This window comes from Manis javanica, chromosome X, assembly GCF_040802235.1.
Source record: "Manis javanica isolate MJ-LG chromosome X, MJ_LKY, whole genome shotgun sequence".
Lineage (NCBI taxonomy): Eukaryota > Metazoa > Chordata > Mammalia > Pholidota > Manidae > Manis > Manis javanica.
The window spans coordinates 56,977,846-57,002,346 of record NC_133174.1 but is presented as its reverse complement, the minus strand read 5'-3'; the positions used below and the strand labels follow the sequence as shown (position 1 = coordinate 57,002,346).

The following is a 24,501-nucleotide window of genomic DNA, read 5'->3' as shown; positions in this document are numbered from 1 at the left end:
CCACCCCTCCAGAATTCTTGCCTTACAATCTAAACACTCCCCATCTTCCACAATGGCCCCTGTATGACGAAAGTGGAGCACTGCAACCAGACTAATAACGTACAATAACAAAAGAAATACAGGTGGCAATAAAATCATGATAGTCCTCAAGCCTGAGGGTCCAGCTGGGTTCAAAGTAATACTCAGATTAAATCCAGAGCTCGTGCATTCCACAAGAGTCCAGCAGCTGAACTATTAGGGAGTTCAGTGCATGCTCAGCAAGCATCAGCTGTCGCCAGGAGGCAGGCCCAAGCCTCAAGGACTGTAGAAGAAAATAACTTTAAGAGCAATAAGATACATATTTTAATGATACCAGCATAGGCAAATCCCGTCTGTCAGGTAGGATGCATGCAAGAGAGTGGTCTTATGATAGGACAGTGGCAGGAATGGGGTCTCATCCTGGCTTAGCATACCAGACCATCACACCCTCCCTGTGGGACTTAGAGATGTGTCAATATATAGGGCTACTGGAGGTAGATGCACCGGCCACAAAGAAAACAAAACTTCCCTGTAGGATGTTCTTACCTCCCAGCCATTTTAGGTACACTACTGTGATATTTGTGAGTCACTCTGTTGTAACTCCTGGAACACACAGGAGGCAAGCTTCCAGGCCTTGTCCCCAATGTGCCAGAAGGGCCAGCTATCATTGGTCCATGTATTGAAATGTACAGGCCCACACCCAATCAACAGAGTCTCCAGGGTATAGTGAAGTTGGGGCTCGCAGCAGGATGTTGCTCTGCTGGCCATATCCTGGCTTCAAAATACTTCTTTGGTTTGCACATGCAGTTGTACAGGAGGGCCAGCAATGTGTGTTAGCATGTCCACAGGGCTCAGTGCACCCTTCCAGGACTTCTCATTCAAACGCCATAGCACTGTCCATAAGTAGACTGACCAGCCCCATAGACTATTAGTGTATGACTTCAGACCAGATTTCAAAGAAACCATTGTACCTCTCTATCATGCCTGCCCTGGTAGGTTTATATGGTACATGAAACTTTCACCTTTTCCGTCATTGATGTACTCATTCTTTTTAATTTTTTTTTATTTGAGGTGTCATTCATGTACACTCTTATGAAAGTTTCACATGAAAAACATTGTGGTTACTACATTCACCCATATTATCAAGTCCCCCTCACCACATACCCCAGCACTGTCCAGCACCATAGCAAGATGCCATAGAGTCGCTACTTGTCTTTTCTGTGCTACACCATCTTCCCTGTGACCACCCCCACACCATGTGTGCCAGTCATAACACCCCTCAATCCTCTTCTCCCTCCCTCCCCACCTACCCTGCCCCACCACTCCCCTTTGGTAACCGCTAGCCCCTTCTTGCAGTCTGTGAGTCTGCTGCTGTTTTGTTCCTTCAGTTTTTGCTTTGTTGTTATTCTCCACAAATGAGTGAAATAATTTGATACTTGCCTTTCTCTGCCTGACTTATTTAACTGAGCATAATATCCCCTAGTTCCATCCATGTTGTTGCAAATGGTAGGATTTGTTTTCTTCTTATGGCTGAATAATATTCCATTGTGTATATGTACCACATCTTCTTTATCCACTCATCTACTGATGGACACTTAGGTTGCTTCCATATCTTGGCTATTGTACATAATGCTGCAATAAACATAGGGGGCAGCACCCATTCTTGTAATGCATGTCCAGTAAAGTGGGGGTGACTTGATCACTCTCAGTCACCTGCGGCTGGCCATAGGCTGCAAAGAGACACTTTAGGCCCCTTTTGGTCATTTGCTGATCTCATGACATGCAGGAAAAGCAACCAACAGGCCAGTAGCTATGTCCACACAAGTCATTGCATACTGATATCCTTCTGATATAGGGAGGGGCCCAGTATAGTGTATCTGCCACCTGACAAGGGGTATCGGCCCCTTTACTCTTGTCCCATGTTGCTGCAGGACTCAATGTAAGTCCCTCTAGAGCACACAAGGCTCTCCTTCCAGGCTCTGCTGACTTCAAAGGTCAATGGCAAGCCCCACGAATGGGCTACAGCCCACATTATCTTTTGCCCCACATGCAACAAACACTGATGTAACCATTGGGATATATCAGAGGCAGGCTTTCCTTCTAACCAATGCACCTGGGCCAATGTGTCCGCTCTAAAGGTAAATGGCCAGTCACATTTAAACAGTAATTATTTTAGTCTGACCAGAGGTCCATAGGTCTTGCCATTACTCTTGCCCCCAAAGGGGCCAGTGACCAACCATCCAGTGGGCATGGTACCATGTCAGTAGCCACAGGGTCAAGCCCCAATAGAGGGCCCTGCAGTCCTTTCAGACAACTATTGGGGAGGGCCTCTGGGTGATCACGAGCCATATTGTCTATAACTCAACCAATTGGCTGCTCTTCCCCTCTCCATCCTCCATCCATATTGTCTCAGCATTAAGATGGAAAACCACAGCCCTCCACTTCGGGGGCTGCACAAAACTGGAGCCATCTGTATACCAAGCATGTTCAGGTATAGGGACTTTTCCCTCCCAATAAGGCCTCCAAAGCAAGTTCTTCCTGCCTTCATTGGTGTATGTCACTGGACCCAATAATCATTTGGTTCTCCACTTAAGGGGCTAGTGGAGAGGGTGCTATGCTGCTGTAAATATGTGCCCTATTTGGACAATGTGGGCATCTGTGCCATGCCACTCCATGGCCTTTGGGTCCAGTCTCAGATCCACCCTGCGATGGGATAGATGGTTATTATTGGTTGGAGCTTATCCGGTGATGGGCTCCAAAGCCAGCCACAGATGGTACACAGGAGCCAGTTGCCTCTCTAGCAAGGTGTACCAGACTGCTGCTCCTTTCCACAGTTGCTACCAGAATCAAATAGGTTGGCACATCTGTTCAAGCCACTGCCAGAAGCCCCATCCATAACTATCTTTGGTTACGTGAACATCTAGCTCATAGGGCCTTGATGAGTTCATTACACTCAAGGCCTGCACAACCTTGACTGCTTGCTTAGCAGCAGTAAGAGCAGATGCACATGTCTTATCCCAGTCCCACCTGATGCCCTTTCATACCTACCAGTATAAGGGCCTCAGAATTTGTGCCAAGTGCAGGATAATTACTGTCCAGTAGCCTAAAAGACCCAAAAACTCCTGTATCAATGCCACAGCGTTAGGGGTAGGGAAAGCCTGGACCTTATCTATGACTGCTTCTGGGATAACTTTCCAGGAACTTTACTGACAAACCAGGTCCCTCAACCTTGGTGTTCACAGCCCATCCTTTCTCCTGTAGATGTTGCAGCAGTCTAGGAACTCTCCCTTCTAAATCTGAGAGAGAATCAGATGTGAGCAAAATATCATCAATGTAGTGATACAGCCACACTGTTTGCAGTTTCTTCCATGTGGCCAAATCCTGGGCTACAAGTCCATGATAAATGCTTGAACTGTGGAAGTATCCCTGTGGAAGGACAGTGATTGTCCACTGCCGGCCTTCCCACATGAAGGCAAACTGTTCCTGACTTTCCTGTGCTATGTCAATAGAGAAGAAAGCATTAGCAAGGTCCACAACATAATGATACAACCCTAGTTCATGACTGAGGGTGTCCATAAGGGCTGCTATAGAGGGGACAGCAACATGGAAAAGGGGTGTGACTTTATTCAATTCTCTGTAATCCACTGTCATATGCCAGAAGCCATCTGACTTTTTCACTGGCCACACTAGTGAATTAAAAGAACTATGAGTGGGCTTTATGATGTCTGCCTTCTCCAACTCCTATAGTTTCTCCAATTTCCTTGTGCCCCCCAGGCAATTTATATTGCTTATTATTTGTCACCCACCAAGGTACAGACAGAGCTACAGGCAGGTGCTTAGCATGTCCCCTCAGAGCTGCCTTTACCACATGTGTCCTCAGTCTGAACTCATCTGCAGTGGTCTGTAACCAGAGGCTCTGCAGGATATCTATCCCCACAATATATTCAGGGATGGGAGAAATATACACAGTATACTCATTTGAGAGTGAACACCCTGTTCCTAATGGGATTTGTACTTTCTTCACTCTAATTGTCTTACCCTCATAGCCATTTATCACAGCAGGGGTCCCACCACTCAGGGTTGCCATATATGAGCACATTCAAGTCCTGTGTCCACCAGTGCCAGCACACGTTGTACATTCACAGTGGACCAATGAAGTGCTAATTCTACATGTGGCCTCTGGTTCCCACCATGTTTCCCAAGGTGGGGGCCTTGACCCTGGCCTCAGTTAAACTACAACACCCAATCACCCTCCTGTGGGGGCAGAGACCAGGGTGGGGTCTGAGTACTTTCCCACAGGAAGTCCTGCAGACACACAGGACAGACATGGGGCTTTGCCTCCAGCTTCTGTGTCTTTGACCTCAGCAGCTGGAACCACTGCTCTGGCTTTAATTGGTACCACAACTCTAACAAGATTCTATTGGGCTGCCCATCAAGTTTTTCTTTCACTGCTCCCACTTTCATCAAATAAACCCACATCTGGGTCCTCTAGACCCTCACAGTGCCCTTTAAACCTCTCATTTCAGTGATAGACCATACTTACTTCTGTTTCAACCTCCCCCAGATCTACTATGAGTAACCTCACTTACGGGTTGCCCTATGTGGGGGGCAAGAATAGTCATTAGGAACTCAAAGAGGGATGGGGGAGCTGTATGGAGCACCAGGTTTCTCATCCTCACAGTGAAAAACACCTCATTGGGATCCTGAGGGTACATATTATAGATGATATTTTCCATGCCCAACTGCTGTAAAACCTGTTGGAGCTTTGCATATATTTTCTAGCTAGTGGGGAAGTATGGTAAATCACCCTGATTAAGCCAAATTGCCCTGAGAGCTGCTGTCAGACAATCCAGAAGTGCATGATTCTCTGGGGTGTGATGGGCATTTTTCAACCACTGCCAGAAGGAAGGGTGAGTCAGTAAGGAAGCAATTTACACATTTCTGACCCAGACAACAATACTCTCATCCCTAAGTCCCAAAGACACAAAAGCCATGTAGGCAGAGGATCCAAGGGTTTCTATCAAAACCAGATGCTCAAATCCATCAGCTCATCCTGGGTATAAGGGTTGAGTATGGAGTGTTCCACAACCTGGGGAGGGGGCTGCTCCTCCCCCTGAGGAACCTGCGGTTGTTGAGTTTTTATTTTCTTTATTTTCTTAAATCACAACTGGGAGGGCCTTTAATACAGGAGGGGCTGGTGCCTCTGGCAGCAGCCTGGGCCTCTATCTTCAGCCCCACTCCCTTGTCCTCCCCAGCTTCTCCTCCAGTGATGTCTTTTACACCACCTCCAGGGCTGAAGGCACTAACTACCCTTTCCTTTCTCTTCGCCATGGCCTCTTGCAGCTCTGCCTCTTCTCTCACCACTAGCATGTCTCTCAGCAGCGCGATTTCAGTTCTCAATAGTTGTCCTTCCTTTTTAGAGCATCCTACAACTCATCTCCCAGTTCATCCAATCAGTGCTGAAGCGAGTCTCTCCTGAGTAGCCCTTTCCAATGCTGTGAGGAACAGCCACCCCCAATTTCACAGACAGCTTCCAGTGTCTCCACCCTTCCCCAATTCTGGGGAGGGACCCACTTCTAGGAGGCACTTTACCCCAGACCAGATCCCCACTGGGGAATCTCCAGGTGAATGCCCACCATCCACAGGGGTGTTCCTGGGTGAAGACCCACCATCTTTAGGGGCAGCCCGCCCAAACATCACACCTATGAAGACAGATTTATGGTTCACCGATCCTGCCCTAGTATGTCAGATGTAGCTCCAGGTGGAAGTATGTTCCTGGCCCAGGGCAAATAAACTGGTGTGACCATCATCTGTCAAGGGAAAGGCAGGTTGGAAGAAATCCTTTTATTGCTCACAGTGAGGCCTGACTCTGTCCCCTCTGGCCACCACTCTCATTCCTTCCCTTTCTCCCCAGTCCCTGCTAGCAAAAGCCTTCTTGGTGCTCTCTGTCTCTGCCCCACGGTTTGTGCCTGTTTCCCCAACCTCACCTTGCGGGAGAAATTCCTGGGGCAGGTCCCCAGTGATTGACAGGCAAGTACCATACTAATTATGCAACAGAGAGGAGAAGAGAACAGACTCTCTCCACCCCTTGTCCCTGAGGCTGCGGTAAGTTGCAGCAGTATATGTAAATGGGCTAAGGCCAGGCAGGGGATTCTGGAAAATCTGAGCTTTACCCCACATTCAACAGGACAGTTGGAGAGTTTAATCAGTTAATTCTAAAATTATTTCCTGGACCAGTTCCATGGAGGCCAGAGGCAAAAGGTCAAAGACAAGAACAATAAACTTTTTGAACAGTGAAGCTACAGTCTATTGGGAGTATTTATTCTGAAAGCCTGCTAAAAAATAAAGCAAGATGGATTGTGCAGTCACATATGAAATACACCGAGAATTTTAAAAGATCTTTTTTTTCTTTTAGCTATACCTAAAACATGCCCCTGCTGTCTTAAATGATCCCTTTACCTTTTCCGCTTGCCCCTTACCCCCATTCAACTTCATTTATTATAATTTCTGTCTTCTCTGGTGCATCAAATTTTTATATTTGTAATTATACATTTTATATCTATATTTCATTTTAATTATTTTTATTTTAATGTTTTTTTCATTTTTATAGTTATACTGTCTATATTAACCCCTCAAATTTTTTTGTTGAATGAATAAATGGATGAACTTCAACAAGAAGCCAATTTCTCACCTTCTGTCTTCTTCTCCCTCCTTATCTAGCATTTCAATAGCCTAACATTATAATCACTTCCTCATTGACCTTGCCTCTCTCTCCTTATCAGTAAACTAGTCCAGCAAATGATTGATCATGGATAAATTCAACCATTTGTTTGCTCTGAATTTGCACCTGTGCAGGCTGAATATTCCTAGAGGAACTTACACAGTCTTATTGACAAGTTACACTTAAATTCATTCCACAGACCTCAAACAAGTACCCAGTGCTGCTTGTTTGAAATCCTACTTCTCTCTACTGAGCTTACTTTTCAGGACAGTTATCTTTTTTTCCCTTCTCAAACTTCTCCCTCACTCTCCTCTGCCCTCTATCCTGATGATCTTGCCCCATACTTCATTGATCAGGGTGCTCTCAGAGGGGGGACACTTTCCCTCTTCCCACCACCAAATCTATCAGCTGATCTCCATCTGTGTACATTTTCTCTTTTCTCTGTTACAAGGGATGAACTTCCATCTCTCTCAAAGGCCATATCTTCCATTTGTACTATGTATCCCATTTCTCTCTCTGGGCCACCTTTCAGACTTTACTTCTTTGGTTATCCCATGTAGGATCAAGGGCAGGCTGTCCCCAAAACGTGTCACTTTGGCATGTTGATTACTTTGAATTAAAATGGCTGGAGAAACAGCAGACGCAGAAGGGGTTCTCTCTCACCCCAACTCTGTCCTCTAGCCTTGAAAGTAGGAAAGAAATCTCCCATGGGAAAGTGCTCTCCCTGTACCTGGAGGTAGAGTGACTTCCTTATCATCAGAGGCAGGGAATTAAAGGCCAAAGAAACCTGTATAAACAAACCTGTTACTTTTTACTAATTTACTATGCCAGCTCAAATGTTATTTAGGATTCCTTACTAATTGAAGCTCCCAAACTTAAGTTTCCTTTCCCCTGTCAATTCCTCACAGATTTATGTTTGTTTGTGTAAAATGCATAAAAGCTTCATGTCTTGGTCATTTCTTTGACTCTCAGTTTTATTATTAGACCTCCATATGTATGTAATTAAACTTTGTGGGGGTTTTTTCTCCTGTTAATCTGTCTCATGTAAATTTGATTCTTAGACCAGCTAGAAAAACCTCAAGGACTAGAGGAAATTTCTTCCTCCCTGACACCCACATCATCAATCTCTTCTTCCCTATAGATTATCCTTATCCTCATGCACTTATATAAAAATTCCAAACTCTTGTTCCCACCAACCTCCCCTTCACTTACACTAGGCTCTAGGCAAACTGGCATCATCTTACACTTTGAACATGCCAGACTCCTTCCTGTCTTAGGACTTTGCACTTAGAAGAGAATCCATACTCTTGCTAGCAATGGTTGATGCCTTTACAACCATATCTTGCATAACTTTCGCCTTACTCACTACTTCCCAGTCACACTGCTCCTTTTTCAGTTCCTTCAACATTCCAAGATCTTCTTTGCTTCATGACTTCAACACAAGCTTTCCCACTACTTGATATGAGACACCCCTGCCCCATCCTCTTCTCATTCTGTATCTCAGTGACAATGCTACCTCTTCAGCAAGGTCTTCTCTGTTTATTCTAATTAAAGCAGGTCCTTACCTCTTATTCTCCCATAGCACACTTCACAGCCCTTCGTAAACACATATTTACTTATATATTGGCTATTTCTGCTGTTAGACTGCAAGTTATATTGGGGCTGGGGCACTATCTATTTTCTTTCCTGCATATGCCAGCCTCTAATACACAATAGCTCACATGAACTACTAACTTAATAATGAATGACCAACCATCCATAATTTCCTTTTGATCTCCCCATATCCTACGAGATAAGGAAGATGTTATTATCCCATATTACACATAGAGAGTGATAGAGAGTTACACTGTATGAAAGAGAACCAAAGTTTTACTCCAAATCCAATGCTCTCATACTATATTACTTCTCCAAAGAAGGAGCGTTCTTTGTTGTATTGTTAATAGGGACTGGTCCTTGGTCTCATTGTGAGAAAGAATTCAAGAATCGACACAAAAAGCTGTTGAGCATTAAGAGTTTATTTTGAAAATAAGATTATAGAAAAAGGCAAGAGTACACACTGGAGAGTTGTAGTGTTGGCAGACCCAGAGGGATTTGACCTGAGGGAAAAATAGGGAGCCCCTTTTTTATATAAAGAGATAAATATTCATTAAGTGAGTTAGGTTTCAGAGGGAACAGGTGGAGTCTTTCAGAGCTCAGGCTTCCTCCACTCATATTGGGCAGAAGGATTTTTTACTATATTTGGTCCCCATGGAATGGTCATGGCACAGGGAGGTATGATTTTCACTATGCTAATGACAGCAGGGTGTGATTTTTACTATGTAAATGGATTTTTGGGGTGAAGTTTGGATCAATTTCTCCTCCACATTGAAACTAGCCAGTTTTGGCCTGTCTGTTATCTATATTCTGACTCCACATCCTGTGGAAATAGCTTGCATAGAATGTGCAGAATGTAAGCAAGCTTATGACCCAAATCCCCATGCTTATGTCTAGCTGTTTACCTACCCTAACAGCATGAATACAGATATGTGGCAACCTCAACTTCAGTTCTTTGGTTTGAAGAATTTCTCTGAGATAAATACTACCTCCTTCCTCACTCCTGAAAAAATGAAAAGCTGTATTTCACATACTGCAAGGAGACAAAGGAAATACGTTTGGGTATTCACTTTGCTTATGTCAGAGCATGTAATGTGATTCTACTGGGAAGCTTGCTGTAAGTCAATAAAAGTACAGAAATAATAGCCCTACCATATAAATCTGTCAGAGCACAGGTTCCAAACATCTAGTGCCCAGAGAGACAACACAGTTGCATTGTTTACACAAGTTAATAGAGTTACTATTTGCCTACTGACCCTAACAATTGGAATAAATAGACCAAGCTACAATTTGCCAAGCCTTACACTTACATGCACTCAAAATTTACTGAATCATTTCAGGAAGTATTATATGCATTATCTGAAAGGAAAGGAGCGACACATAGCAGCAATTCACCGAAGAGTTCTGCTTTATTAGGGAAAGGTGCTGGGTTATATAGGAAGGGGCATGAATTGATTGAGGTGTCACTTCTACGGGGCTGTTGGCTGTTGGCTAGGTGCTGGGATTGGGAGGGGGGCGAGAGGTGATTGGGTTTCAGGTGGTGCCGGTGGGAACTGAGGACCCCGAAGAGAAGCCGGAAGATTGCCATCTTACTGGTGGGGACCCTTCATTCCCCCCTTTCTCCTCTATGGGTTTGTGGACATTGCTTTCTCTCTGACTGCTTCTTGCTGAACAGGGGCGTAGAAGGGAGTGAGGGTTTGAGGATTGGGAGGAAAGGGTTGATAGGATTCCCCACACTAAGGATGAGTAGATGTGGACTTCTTCAGGTTAGAAATCAGTGAAGGTTCCCTGTAACCATAGGTCGAGGACCTGTTGATTCCAATGGTGCTAAGAGGACATGGGCGTCAGGAGCTAGGAGTCTGCGGCCATTGTTTCCAGGAACAGTTTCCAGTGGAGAGAGGGGTCCATCTCAGCATGTGGTGAGGAGGTCATGTGAGGGTGAGGGATCTTCTGTGGATAGAAGCTGGTAGTTCCTGAGTAAAAACTGGTTGAAAGCTTGATTAGAGATTTTTCCGACTTGGGACTTGATGAACTTTATTATACAGGGTAAGAAGAGACAGGCAAGAAGAATGATTATTATGGGGCCTGCAATGGGCCAGAGCTAGGTGAGGAGGGGGTTTGTTAGTATAGAAGAGAATGGGTTGGAATTGGAAGTAGAGTGGAGGCTGGAGGCAAGGTCAGTGAGTTTGGCGATATCAGTTTCTACAATGCCGGATTCGTTGATGTAATAGCAGCACTCTTCCCGGAGGAAGACGCAGGTGCAGCCCTTCTCGGCTGTAAGCAGATCTAGGGCCCGCCGGTTTTTAAGGGTGACTTTAGCTAGCGAAGTGACCTGTCTTTGGAGGGAGGCTAGGGAATTGGCAGTGGATGTCAGGGCTCCCTCAAGTTTGGCGTTGAGATCTCTAACTGCCCATAGAGAGTGACCTAAGGCTTCTCCCGAAAACCCTGCCCCAATGGCTGAGGTGATCAAAAAGCAACTGACCATGATGGGAAGGAAAGCAGCTCTTTTTGTGCGCGAGGGCAAGGGAGGTTGGAGCTCAAGAAATTCTGCCATGCTGTAAAGTGTAAACTGTGGGATTAGGGTGACGAGAATGCAGGGTGTATTGGAGTTGAGAGGCAGTGAGTTGAAAAGGCCAGTACACTAATTAAAAGAAGTGTCCCGGTTGCGTAAAAGTCTTAGAGCCGGAGGTAGGGGTGTAGATAAGTGCGCTGGAGGGGGATGGAGTTGGGCTTACACAGTGGTGGATGGGAGATTATATGCGTATTCTGGTTCCCATAGGGGTATGTCTGCCAGGGGGCAGAGTGGTTGACTTTCTGCATGGAAGGAGTAGTTGGAAATATTAAGGGGCACGGCGGCCAGCAGTGGGCGCTGTAGTGATGCACACAAGAAACAATTGGCGGTGTTAAGGGTGTGGTTGAGATAGATGGTGGTGTCCTGAATAAGCTGTAATGAAGAGCAGGAGAAATGGGAAGAGGGGCGGGGATAAAAAGATGAAGAGGCGCCGTCAAGAGTTTAGATAATGACTTTTTTGGAATGTCTGGTATCTGATGCAACTTGAGAGATCTGGGAATGAGAGGGAACATACTTTTGAGAGATATGAAGGGTACCGTGGGGGGACGAGGACCCCCGGTAGTAAACTGAGGCTGTGACTCTGGCAGCCCATCGAGAGTCCCAGGGATCTGGGACTGATAAGGAGAATGAGCCGTTGGGATATTTCATGAAATGGTTGGAGGAGTAATACTGTGGGTACTGGAAGTTACCCATGTAGTGAATGGAACAAGACCAGTAGGGACATCCCCCGTAGGTGTCTGGCCATCTCCTGCAATAGGCTTGTTTTTGGTCATAGAGGAAGCAGAGGTAGGGAGAATAAGGGTAACTGCTAGTGAACACTTCGGTGGAGGAAGGAAAGTGGAGGTATAAAGGCTCAGAGCAGCTTTTCAGAGGGCAGTCTGGTGTGGCAATGAGGGCAGTAACTTTTGTTTGATGCTGTGTGTAAGTCTCTCTGACTTTGAATCGCCATACAAAGGAGGCTGGGGTGGCGGGGAAGACAATAAGAATGAAGAAAAAAGCGAGAGAGCAGTAAAGGAGGAAAAAGTCATGATTCGGGTATGGATGGCAAAGGGGGTGAATGGGATTTTGGAGGAAAGAGGACAGTAAGGTGAGGAGTCTGGAGGGAGGGAGAGTCTGTAAACTTTTGTAGGTTAAGAGATCTTTTAGGTGATGTGGGGACAGAATGGTAAGGGGCGCCCTGAATGTCAGTTTATGAGCTGCCTTCTGCAAGAGCTGTCTAGCAGCTAATGCTCGTAGGCAGGGGGCCCATCTCCGAACTGTGGGGTCTAATTGCTTGGAGAGATAAGCTACTGGGGCAAAGGATGGGGAGAGATAAGCTACTGGGGCAAAGGATGGGCCATAATATTGGCCTAGGACTCCTAGAGCTTGACTGGACCTCTCATGAATGTATAATGAGAAGGGCTTCGACAAATCAGGAAGATGGAGAGCTGGGGCTTCTACAAGGGCTTGACAGAGCTTAATGAAGGAGTGTCGGGGTGAGGAGGATAACGGTTTTTTAGGGGGGCTCTTGCTGAGGTCGAATAGGGGTCTTGCTAACAGGGAGAAGTTAGGGATTTACGCTCTAAAATATCTAGCCAGGACTAGAAAGGAAAGGATTTCTGTCTTGGTTTTGGGAACAGGCAGGTCAGAGAGGAGCTATTTTCTGTCTAAGGTAATGGACTTTCTTTGTTGAGATAGAAGGAATCTGAGGTAAGTGACAGGAGGGGAAGAGATTTGAGCTTTGACGGGGGTTACTCGGTAACTTCTGGAAGCTAGAAGGTTAAGAAGGGAGGCAGTGTCAAGTTGAAACTGTTCCCACGAGGGACTGCAGAGTAGAAGATTGTCCATGTATTGTAATAAGCTGCACTTGGAGTGATCATGATGAAACTGTTTGAGGTCCTGAGCTAGGACTTGTCTAAAAATATGGGACTATTTCGGAAGCTTTGTGGCAAAACTGTCCAAGTGAGTTGTTCAGAATGTCTTGTGTATGGGTCCGTCCAGGTGCAGATGAAAAAATCTTGGGAGGAGGGGTCTAGAGGGATAGAAAAATGGGTTTCTGAGATCTGGGACTGAGAAGTGGGATGCCGAGGCAGGGATCTGTGATAAAAGGCTGTATGGATTTGGAACTAAGGGATGGATAGGGACAACGGCTATGTTGATGAGGCAAAGGTCTTGGACAAGGTGGAAAGATCCGTTGGTTTTTTTTTTAACAGCTAATATGGGGGTATTAAATGGGGAGTGAGTGGGTCTGAGGTAATTTTTGTTTAAGAGATCTTGAATGATGGGTTGGAGGCCTATGAGTGCTGAAGTGGATAGGGGGTATTGGGCCTGACAGATATACTGAGAGGGATCACGTAATTTGATAGAGGCAGGGGGACATAGGGCTACGGAGGGGCTTGTAATTTCCCAAACTTTGGGATTTACAGGGTGTATGAGGGCGGAACCAGAGCTTTCATTGGGTAGAGGGGGTTTGTCGGCTATAAGAGCTATCAGAAAGGGAGCACTGGGGGCTGTGGGAGTGGATATAGTTATGGAAACGTGGAGGAGAGAAAGGATGTCCCGTCTTAGTAAAGGGATGGGACACTGGGACATAACCAGGAAGGAGTGGGAGAAAGGTATGGGATTGTCTAGGATTGTGCATAAAAAGGGGGGAAGGGTTGAATGGGAAAATCTGTTTACCTCCTACCCTGACTATAGGAGTAATGGCTGGCGTGGTAGGGCCCCGGTATTCTCGCAAGACTGAGAAGGTGGCTCTTGTATCTAGGAGGAAGGAGATGGAGCGACCGTCTACTGTTAAAGTAACTCTCGGCTCCTGTTTGGTGATGGAAATGGTCGGGCGAGAAGCCCCCGGGCCCCATCAATCTTCTTCTGCCAGCCCCACTACGGCGGGCTTAGGATGGGGGTTGTTCGTCCAGCCTCCCCTTCGGGTGGTTGGGAAATCAGACCCCCAGTGGCCCTTTTTGTGGCATCTGGGGCATAGGGTGGTAGGAGATCTGGGGGAGGGGCACGCCCTTGACGAATGTCCCTCTTTTCCGCACTTGAAACAAGCTCCTGGGGGGGCTTGTTTGTAGAGGGGCGCCCAGGTTGTGGTTTTATCAGCTGGGCCAACATTTGGAAATTGGCCTGATCACCTTTTGTTTACGGCGTTCTTTCTCCTCCTCCCGCTTATGGAAGACTTTAAAGGCCACTGTTAGGATCTCAGTCTGTGGGGTAGCGGGGCCCTGTTCTAACTTTTTGAGTTTAGCTTTAATGTTGGGGTAGCTTTGAGCTAGGAAGTATGTCATAAGGACATATTTTCCTTCAGGTGTTTCTGGGTCTAGGCTGGTATACTGTAATAGGGCTTGAGTGAGTCTGTCTAAGACCTCGGAGGGCGTTTCATCTCTCTTTTGAATTATGTCTTGGAGCTTTTGAAAACTGACTACTTTACGAGCTGCCTTTTTCAGACCTGCTATTAAGCAGGAGGCAAAAATATTTTGCGAGCAGAGACTCATGGCGGTGTTATAATCCCAGTGTGGGTCTTGTTCGGGGACAGCAGCGGGGCCAGGGGGATAGGTGGGGTCAGTCTTGTGGGTTTCGGTAGCGTGCGTTTGGGCGAAGTCCCAAACTCGTCTATGCTCTTCAGGGAGGAGAGTACTGGCCAGGAGCATGAAAATGTCATGATGTGTGAGGCTGTAAGACTAGAGGGTCCATTGAAACTCCCTGGTGTATGTCGTGGGATCAGTGGAAAAGGAACTTAGGCGTTTCTCTAGTTGGGCTAAATCTCCTAAGGAGAAAGGGATGTGAATGCGCATGATGCCTTCGGATCTTGCTACTTCCCAGAGGGGGGCGATAATTTTGGGAGGCCCTCGGGACCGAGTCTGAGGGGGCAAAGACGGAGGAGGCTCCTGGAACTTAGTTAGAGGGGGGCTGAAAGACTCAGGCTCGATTTGCAGGAGGGGGGAGGTGAGGGGGATGGAGGAGGAGGGGGTGAGGTGGGGGAGGAGATGGTGGTGGAGGAATGGGAGGAGGGGGAAGGGAGAGGACGGAAGGCTTCTGCGGGGGTAGAGGCAGCGGCGGTGGTAGAGGAAGGGGGAGGGGCTGTTGTAGGAGAAGAAGGGGAAGGGAGAGGATGGAAGGCTTCCACGGGGAAAGAGGCAGCGGCGGCAGCGGTAGAGGAAGGGGGAGGGGCTGTTGTAGGAGAAGAAGTGGAAGGGAGAGGACGGGAGGCTTCTGCCGCGGGGAAAGAGGCAGCCACGGCGGTGGAGGGGGGAGGGGTTGTAGGAGGGGGAGGGGCTGAAGGGGGAAGCCTGTATGGCGGAGGTTCGTCGGCCGGGTCAAAGGTAATCGAAAAGGGACTGGGAGTGTGGGGAGGGGAGGGAGACGGCTTGCAGGCTAGGAGAACTTGGGAGGGGGTGGGGGGAGGAGGAGGCGGAAAGCTTCCATATAGGGAATCTCCTTCCATTTTTTCAGGTGCTGGCAGTAGTTAAAGAGATTGCGAGTAATGTTAGGATCAAGAGCTCCCCCTGCGGGCCATTGCTTGTTATTGTCTAGGGGGTATGTCAGCCAATCTTGGGAGCAATATTTACGGAGAAGTTTTGGTTTTATATCAGGCGTCAGGGAGAGGGTAGCCAGATTCTTAAGTAGGCATTCAAGAGGTGAACTTTCAGGGAGGGATGAGGAGGCTCCCATGGCTGAAGGACAGAGAAGGAGACAAACAGGGGAAGACGAACAGAGATCCTCGGACTGGGAGCGGACCGCAAGGAGACAAAGGGCGTCCCCGATGATCCTTGGTGGTCTGCGGAAACTCATATACGAGTCGGAATTTCTTAGGAAGTGTGGGTCGTCACCCAGACTTCTCTAAGTAGGCAGAGTGCCGGAGTCACGAGGTACCTAGCGCTAGGTATTTTCGGCAGACAGAACAGATTTCGGCGGACGGAACAGAAGGAGGAGGGGGGGAAAAAGGGAGCGTTCTCATCCGCAAAGGAGTCACCTCGTTTATGGCTGTTGGAGGGGGGCCTGAGGGTCCGCCGCAGCCGTGAAGGCCTGAGGCGGGGATTTATGGCTATCGGAGGAGGGGCCTGAGGGTCCGCCGCAGCCATGAAGGCCTGAGGCAGGGAGAGTTCCCTCCTCATCCCCGAGCGTCAGGGCCTTGCCGGACGATCACGGTCAATGGCACTGTGATAGCTCGGGAAAGAGTGGCCCACTCAGGGGGGAAAACTTACCTAAAGGCCAGAGAGGAGTGGTGAGTGTGATGAGCCAGCGCCAGAAAAAGAGGACGAGGGCAAGCTGCTGCTGGTGTCGGGGGGAAGACGGGGCCCAGTTGGGGTGTCCCGTCTCCCAGGTTTCGGCACCAAGGAAAGGAAAGGAGCGACACATAGCAGCAATACACCGGAGAGTTCTGCTTTATTAGGGAAAGGTGCTGGGTTATATAGGAAGGGGCATGAATTGATTGAGGTGTCACTTCTACGGGGCTGGTGGCTGTTGGCTAGGTGCTGGGATTGGGAGGGGGGTGAGAGGTGATTGGGCTTCAGGTGGTGCCGGCGGGAATTGAGGACCCCGAAGAGAAGCCGGAAGTTTGCCATCTTACTGGTGGGGACCCTTCATTATCTAATATTCTATTACTTAAGAATGCCAAATATGACTAGCTCTTTGTGTTTCATATGTGTTTTGATACATTTTACACAAACATAGCTATTATTTGTTTGAAGCCTATTTTGTAATAGGTGTAATCTAGGCACAGTGAAGAAGAAATGGTCCTTACTTGCATTAAAGCTTACATTCCTTGGCACCCTCAGGTTATTCACTAGGTTTTAGATTTTCCCCAATAATATTTTTACTAAGGTTGACAACAGAAGCAGAAGGACATTTGTTTAAGGTATCTACAGTTCTTTCCCCACACCATGTAATTTTTCAACACTGCCTGGATGTCCTACAATTTAACTCAATTCTGACACTGTCTACCTAGAAGTAGCATCAGATCCCACAGGTTAAGGACTCAGTCCTACAAGGATGCTTCCCCCCTTTCAGGTGCCAATTTCAAGACCAGGTTATCACCTGTGATTCTGTCTTAACAGCTATAGACAGGAGGTTCCAAAAACCTCCTCCATAGGTGAGATTGTTCGATTAATTTCCCAGAGTGACACACAGAACTCAAGAGAAACATTTTACTTACTAGATAATTTTTTAATAAAAGGATATAATTCAGGAACAGACAGATGGAAGAGATGCATAGAGAACAGGGTTTCCATGTTCTCTCTGAGCCACTTTACTGGAATCTCTCTGAATCCCTTCCTTTTGGGGTTTTATGGAGGCTCATTACACAGCAATGATTGATGAAATCATTGGCCATTGGTTACTGAACTCAGTCTGTAGCCCCTCTACCCATTCCGGGAGTTTGGGGGTGGGATGCAAAGTTCCAACCTTCTAATCACATGGTTGGCAACCAGCCCCCATCCATAGGTTACCCTAGGGGATTTCCAAAAATCACCGCAGTAACATAACAAAAGGCACCTTGTTGGCTCTTGGCACTTGGGAAATTCCAAGAGTTTTAGGAAGCTATATGCTAGGAACTGGGACAAAAAGAAATATATGTTTCATACTATAAATCACAATATCACAGTATCTTGAATAATTCTGTATATGTCTAGCTGCTACTCTATCACTTATAGTATTTTCCTTAAAATCATTTCACCTCCCACTGCCATTTTCCAACTTCAGTTAACAGAAAAGAATTTGAATCAGGACTAGAGTCCACTTCTGGATATGTTACTTTACTTATTGTCTTTGTGGCCACAGGCAAGTTAATCTTTTTGAATTTCAGTTTCTTCTGTAAGGACTTTATACTGCAGCTATACTACTATTTCAAAACTCAAATTTAATCAAGTTCCTACCCTACCTAAAATCCCTTCAATAGTCTCCCATTGCCCTTAAAATTACACTCCTCAGGTCTTCTAAAGGCCCTGTATGGTCTCCTGTCTGCGTACCTCTCTGATCTCTTCTCACACCATATTCCCTCTTCCCTATTCTGATCCTGTCACTCTGGCCTTCTTTCAGTGTCTTAAATTAGGGTTACTGGATTTAGAAAATGAAAACCACAGAGAGTCTGGAGAAATCAAGATGGCAGCGTGAGTTGGCCAGCAGAAATATCCTCCCCAAACCATATATATTTTTGAAAATACAACAAATACAAATATTCCTAAAAGAGAGACCAGAAGATACAGTACAACAGCCAGGCTATATCTACATCTGCGAGAACCCAGCACCTCACGAAGGGGGTAAGATACAAGCTATGACCCAGTGGGACCCGAGTGCTCCCCCCACCCCAGCTCACCAGTAGGAGGAAAGGAGTCAGAGAGGGGAGGGAGTGGGAGCCCAGGACTGCTAAATACCCAGCCCTAGTAATCCGCACAGGGAGCACAGACATACATTGCATGGTGTGCTGGATATTATGGAAACGGAAAAGTAAAATATGCGAGCGGGTCTCCAAAGCTGGCTCCCCTGAGAAAAAAGAAAAGTGAGTGCTTTTTGAAAGTCTTAAAGGGACAGGGGCTTCACAGCTGGACGGAATTGTCCCAGAAAATGCAGCCCAGCAGGCTGGGAATTCTGAGGAGCTTCAGATGCCCCAGTCCCCTGGGAGGCAGCGCAGCTCTGAAACCCCTCATGGTGATAAACAAGCTGCTATTCATTCCCCCTCCAGCGTGGCCCCGCAACAGTGGCAGAGCAGCCTGAGAGCGGCAGCGCCCACAGTAGCACCCAGAGTCTCCTCCCAGTGTGCAGCTGCCTGGGCCAAACCAAGGGCCGCAGATGACGCTCAACTGCGCAACACAGGCAGACGAAGCCAAGGCTGGGTGCAAAGGGGCGCATTTTCACAGGAGAGCACACCAGGAATGCCTACCACTCCCCTCAGACCTCTGGGTTGCACAGCACATGGAGGCTCAGGAGATTAACTCGGATGCTGCTCCCAGTGTGAGGGTGACTAACACTGGCAGCAGAAAGAGCCAGGGCAACCAGCAAGCAGGAAGGGACTTTGTTCTCCAGCTGATACACATGCCACTTGCCTATGACTACCTCTATTGCCATGAAAAGACATAAGAATTTGGTCCAGTCCAGAATTACTCAGACTACAGCCGAGAGAGGACCGGGGGAGACAGATATAACTACTAATCCTGAAAAAGAATTCAAAATATAGGCCATAACCATGCTGATGGACCTGCAGAGAAATACAAAAGGTCTAAAGGAACAAGTTAGGAGGGAGAATAAAGAAATAAAACAATCTCTGGATGGACTTAAGATCAGACTAGATGAGATGCAAGAGACCATTAATGGAATAGAAATCAGAGAACAGGAATACAGAGAAGACGACAAAGAGAGAGACAATAGGATCTCCAGGAATGAAAGAATATTAAGAGATGTGTGTGACCAATCCAAATGGAATAATATTCGCATTATAGGGGTACCAGAAGAAGAAGACAGAGAAAAACGGATAGAAAGTGTATTCGAAAAAATAATTGCTGAAAACTTACCCAAACTGGGGGCAGAAATGGTCTCTCAGACCATGGAAGCACACAGAGCTCCCCACACAAAGGACCCAAGGAGGAAAACACCAAGAAATACAATAACTGGAATAGCAAACATCAAAGACAAGGACAGAGTATTAAATGAAGTCAGAGAGAGGAAAAACGTCACCTACAAAGGAAAACCTATCAGGCTGTCATCAGACTTCTCAGCAGAAACCTTACAGGCCAGAAGAGAATGGCATGATATATTTAATGCAATGAAACAGAAGGACCTTGAACCAAGAATACTGTATCCAGCATGATTATCATTTAAATATGGAGAGATTAAACAAATCCAAGAAAAACAAAAGTTGAGGAAATTTCATCCCAGAAACCACCTCCACAGGATATTTTAAAGGGACTGCTCTAGATGGAAGCACTCCTCAGGCTAAATAGTTGTCACCAGAGGAAATAAAATAACAGCAAAGAAAGCAGACCAACCAAATACAAACTAAAGGCAAAAAATAAAAACAGCTACTCACAAAAGCAGTAAAATGAAACAAAAAAGAGTACAGAATAAAACACCTACCATATAAAGAATGGAGGAGGAGGAATAAGAAGGGAGAGAAATAAAGAATCATCACACTGTGTTAACAATAGCTTAACAAGTGAGATAAGTTAGTAAGATAGTAAAGAACCTACCCTTGAACCTTTGGTAACCATGAATCTAAAGCCTGCAATGGCAGTACGTACATATCTTTCAATAATCATCCTAAATGTAAATGGACTGAATGCACCAATCAAAAGACACAGAGTAATAGAATGGATAAAAAAGCAAGACCCATCTATATGCTGTTTACAAGAGACTCACCTCAAACCCAAAGACATACACAGACTAAAAGTCAAGGGATGGAAAAAGATAGTTCATGCAAACAATAGGAAGAAAAAGCAGGTGTTGCAGTACTTGTATCAGACAAAATAGACTTCAAAACAAAGAAAGTAACAAGAGATAAAGAAGGACATTACATAATGATGAAGGGGTCAGTCCAACAAGAGGATATAACCATTATAAATATATATGCACCCAATACAGGAGCACTGACATATGTGAAACAAATACTAACAGAATTAAAGGAGGAAATGGAATGCAATGCATTCATTCTAGGAGACTTCAACACGCCACTCACTCAAAAGGACAGATCTACCAGACAGAAAACAAGTAAGGACACAGGGGCACTGAACACACTAGAACAGATGGACCTAATAGACATCTACAGAATGCTACACCCAAAAGCAGCAGGATACACTTTCTTCTCAAGTGCACATGGAACATTTTCCAGAATAGACCACATACAACGCCACAAAAAGAACCTCAGTAAATTCAAAAGAACTGAAATTCTACCAACCAACTTCTCAGACCACAAATGTATAAAACTAGAAATGAATTGTACAAAGAAAACAAAATGCCTCACAAACACATGGAGGCTTAACAACATGCTCCTAAATAAGCAATGGTTCAAAGACCAAACCAAATTAAAATAGAGATCAAGGAATATATGGAAACAAACGACAACAAGAACACAAAGCCCCAACTTCTGTGGGACACACTGAAGACAGTTGTAAGAGGAAAGTATATAGCAATCCAGTCCTATTTTAAGAAGGAAGAACAATCCCAAATGAATAGTCTAAAGTCACAATTATTGAAACTGGAACAACAAGAACAAATGAGGCCCAAAGTCAGCAGAAGGAGGGAAATAATAAAGATAAACCAAGAAATAAACAAAATTCAGAAGAATAAAACAATAGATAAAAATCATTGAAACGAAGAGCTGGTTCCTTGAGAAATACAAAAAAATAGATAACCCCATAGACAGACTTACTAAGATAAAAAGACAATCTACACACATCAACAGAATGAGAAACGAGAAAGGAAAAATCATGAGGGACCCCACAGAAATACAAAGAATTATTACAGAATACTATGAGAATCTACATACAAACAAGCTGGAAAGCCTAGAAGAAATGGACAACTTCCAAGAAAAATACAACCTTCCAAGGCTAACCAAGGAAGAAAGAGAAAATCTAAACACACCAATTACCAGCAAATAAATTGTATTGTAAATCAAAAAACTACCCAAGAACAAAATCCCCAGACAAGATGGATCCACTGCTGAATTTTATCAGAAATATAGAGAACACATAATACCCATTCTCCTTAAAGTTTTCCAAAAATAGAAGAGGAGAGAATACTTCCAAACTCATTCTATGAAGCCATCATCACCCTAATACCAAAACCAGGCAAAGACGCCACCAAAAAAGAAAACTACAGACCAATATCCCTGATGAACACAGATGCAAAAATACTCAACAAAAGATTAGCAAAACAAACTCAAAAATATATCAAGAGGATCATACACCATGATCAAGTGGGATTATTCTCAGGGATGCAAGGATGGTACAACATTCAAAAATCCATCAACATCATCCACCACATCAAAAAGGACAAAAACCACATGATCATCTCCATATACTGTGGAAAAGCATTCGACAAAATTCAACATCCATTCATGATAAAATCTCTCAACAAAATGGGAATAGAGGGCAAGTACCTCAACATAATAAAGGCCATATATGATAAACCTACAGCAAACAATCATTCTGAGCAGCAAGAAGTGGAAAGCTTTTCCTCTAAGTTCAGAAAAAAGACAGGGATGCCCATTCTTCCCACTCTTATTCAACATGGTCCTGGAGGTCCTAGCCACGGCAATTAGACAAAACAAAGAAATACAAGGAATCCAGACTGGTAAAAAAGAAGTCAAACTGTCACCATTTGCAGATGACATGATATTGTACATAAAAAACCCTAAAGACTCCATTCCAAACCTATTAGAACTAATATCAGAATTCAGCAATATTAGAGGATACAAAATTAATACACAGAAATCTGTGGCTTTCCTATACACTAACAATAAAATAACAGAAAGAGAAATCAGGAAAACAATTACATTCACAATAGCACCGACAAGAATAAAATACCTAGGAATAAACCTAACCAAGGAAGTGAAAGACCTATGCCCTAAAAACTACAAGATACTCTTAAAAGAAAATAAATAGGAACTCTTAAAAGAAAATAAATATAACACTAACAAATGGAAACTCATCCCATGCTCCTGGCTAGGAATAATTAATATCATCAAAATGGACATCCTGCCCAAAGCAAGCTACAGATTCAATGCAATCCCTATCAAAATACCAACAGCATTCTTAAACCAACTGGAACAAACAGTTCAAAATTTCATATGGAACCACAAAAGACCCCAAATAGCCAAAGCAATGCTGAGAAGGAAGAATAAAGTGGCGGGTATATCGCACCCCAACTTCAAGCTTTACTACAAAGCCACAGTTATCAAGACAATTTGGTACTGGCACAAGAACAGAACCACAGACCAGTGGAACAGAAGAGAGAACTCCAGACATTAACCCAGATATATATGGTGAATTAATATACAATAAAGGAGCCATGGACATACAATGGGGAAATGACAGTCTCTTCAACAGATGATGCTGGCAAAACTGGACAGGTACATGTAAGAGAATGAAACTGGATCATTGTCCATCCCCATACACAACAGTCAATTTGAAATGGATCAAAGACCTGAATGTAAGTCATGAATCCATAAAACTCTTAGAAAATGCATAGGCAAAAATCTCTTGGGAATAAACATGAGTGACTTCTTCATGAACATATCTCCGCGAGCAAGGGAAACAAAAGCAAACACAAAGAAGTGGTACTACATCAAACTAAAAAGCTTCTGTACAGCAAAGGACACCATCAATAAAACAAAAAGACATCCTACAATATGGGAGAATATATTCATAAATGACAGATCCTATAAAGGGTTAACATCCAAAATATATAAAGACCTCATGCACCTCAAGAAACAAAAAGGAAATAATCCAATTAAAGAATGGGCAGCAGAGCTGAACAGACAGATCTCCAAAGAAGAAATTCAGATGGTCAACAGACACGTGAGAAGATGCTCCACATTGCTAATCATCAGAGAAATGGAAATTAAAACCACAATGAGATGTCACCTCACACCAGTAAGGATCGCAACCGTCCAAAAGGCAAACAAGAACTGGTGAGGTTGTGGAGAAAGGGGAACCCTACACTGCTGGTGGGAATGTAAATGAGTTCAACCATTGTGGAAAGCAGTATGGAGGTTCCTCAAAAAGCTCAAAATAGAAATACCATTAGACCCAGGAATTCCACTTCTAGGAATTTACCCTAAGAATGCAGCAGCCCAGTTTGAAAAAGACAGATGCACCCCTATGTTTATCACAACACTATTTACAATAGCCAAAAAATGAAAGCAACCTAAGTGTCCATCAGTAGATGAATGGATAAAGAAGATGTGGTACATATACACAATGGAATATTATTCAGCCATCAGAAGAAAACAAATCCTACCATTAGCAACAACGTGGATGGAGTTAGAGGGCATTATGCTCAGTGAAATAAGCCAGGTGGAGAAAGACAAGTACCAAATGATTTCACTCATGTGGAGTATAAAAACAAAGAAAAAACTGAAGGAACAAAACAGCAGCAGAATCACAGAACCCAAGAATGGACTAACAGTTACCAAAGGGTAAGAGACTGGGAAGGATGGGTGGGAAGGGAGGGATAAGGCAGGGGAAAAAGAAAGCGGGCATTATGATTAGATGTACAGTGTGGGAGAGGCAAGGGGAGGGCTGTGCAACACAGAGAAGACAAGTATTAATTCTACAGCATCTTACTACAGTGATGGACAGTGACTGTAATGGGGTTTGTGGGGGTGACTTGGTGAAGGGGGGAGCCAGTAAACATAATGTTCCTCATGCAATTGTAGATTAATGATACCAAAAAACAATCCCTAAAGACTCCACTCCAAAACTACTAGTACAAATATCTGAATTCAGCAAAGTTGCAGGATACATAATTAACACAGAAATCTGTTGCTTTCATATACACGAATGATGAACTAGTAAAGAGAGAAATCAGGAAAACAATTCCATTCACAATGGCATTAGAAAGAATAAAATACTTCGGAATGAATCTAACCAAGGAAGTGAAAGACCTATACTCTGAAAACTACAAGACACTC

The 24,501-nt window shown here is 44.9% G+C and overlaps 1 protein-coding gene across 17 annotated transcripts in view; it reads right to left on the bottom strand.

Moving 5' to 3' along the window:
- Positions 1-24,501, bottom strand: part of EDA (ectodysplasin A) — a 629,675-nt gene that overhangs the window by 553,017 nt on the left and 52,157 nt on the right. The window contains exon 2 of one of the 17 annotated variants that reach the window (XM_073228163.1): positions 1,352-10,316. The exons of the other annotated variants lie outside the window; for them this stretch is intronic. Within the exon in view, the coding sequence (XP_073084264.1) occupies positions 10,242-10,316 (75 nt within the window). The 3' untranslated portion in view covers positions 1,352-10,241. Of the gene's footprint in view, positions 1-1,351; positions 10,317-24,501 lie in introns of those variants that run through there. 17 annotated transcript variants of the gene reach the window in all.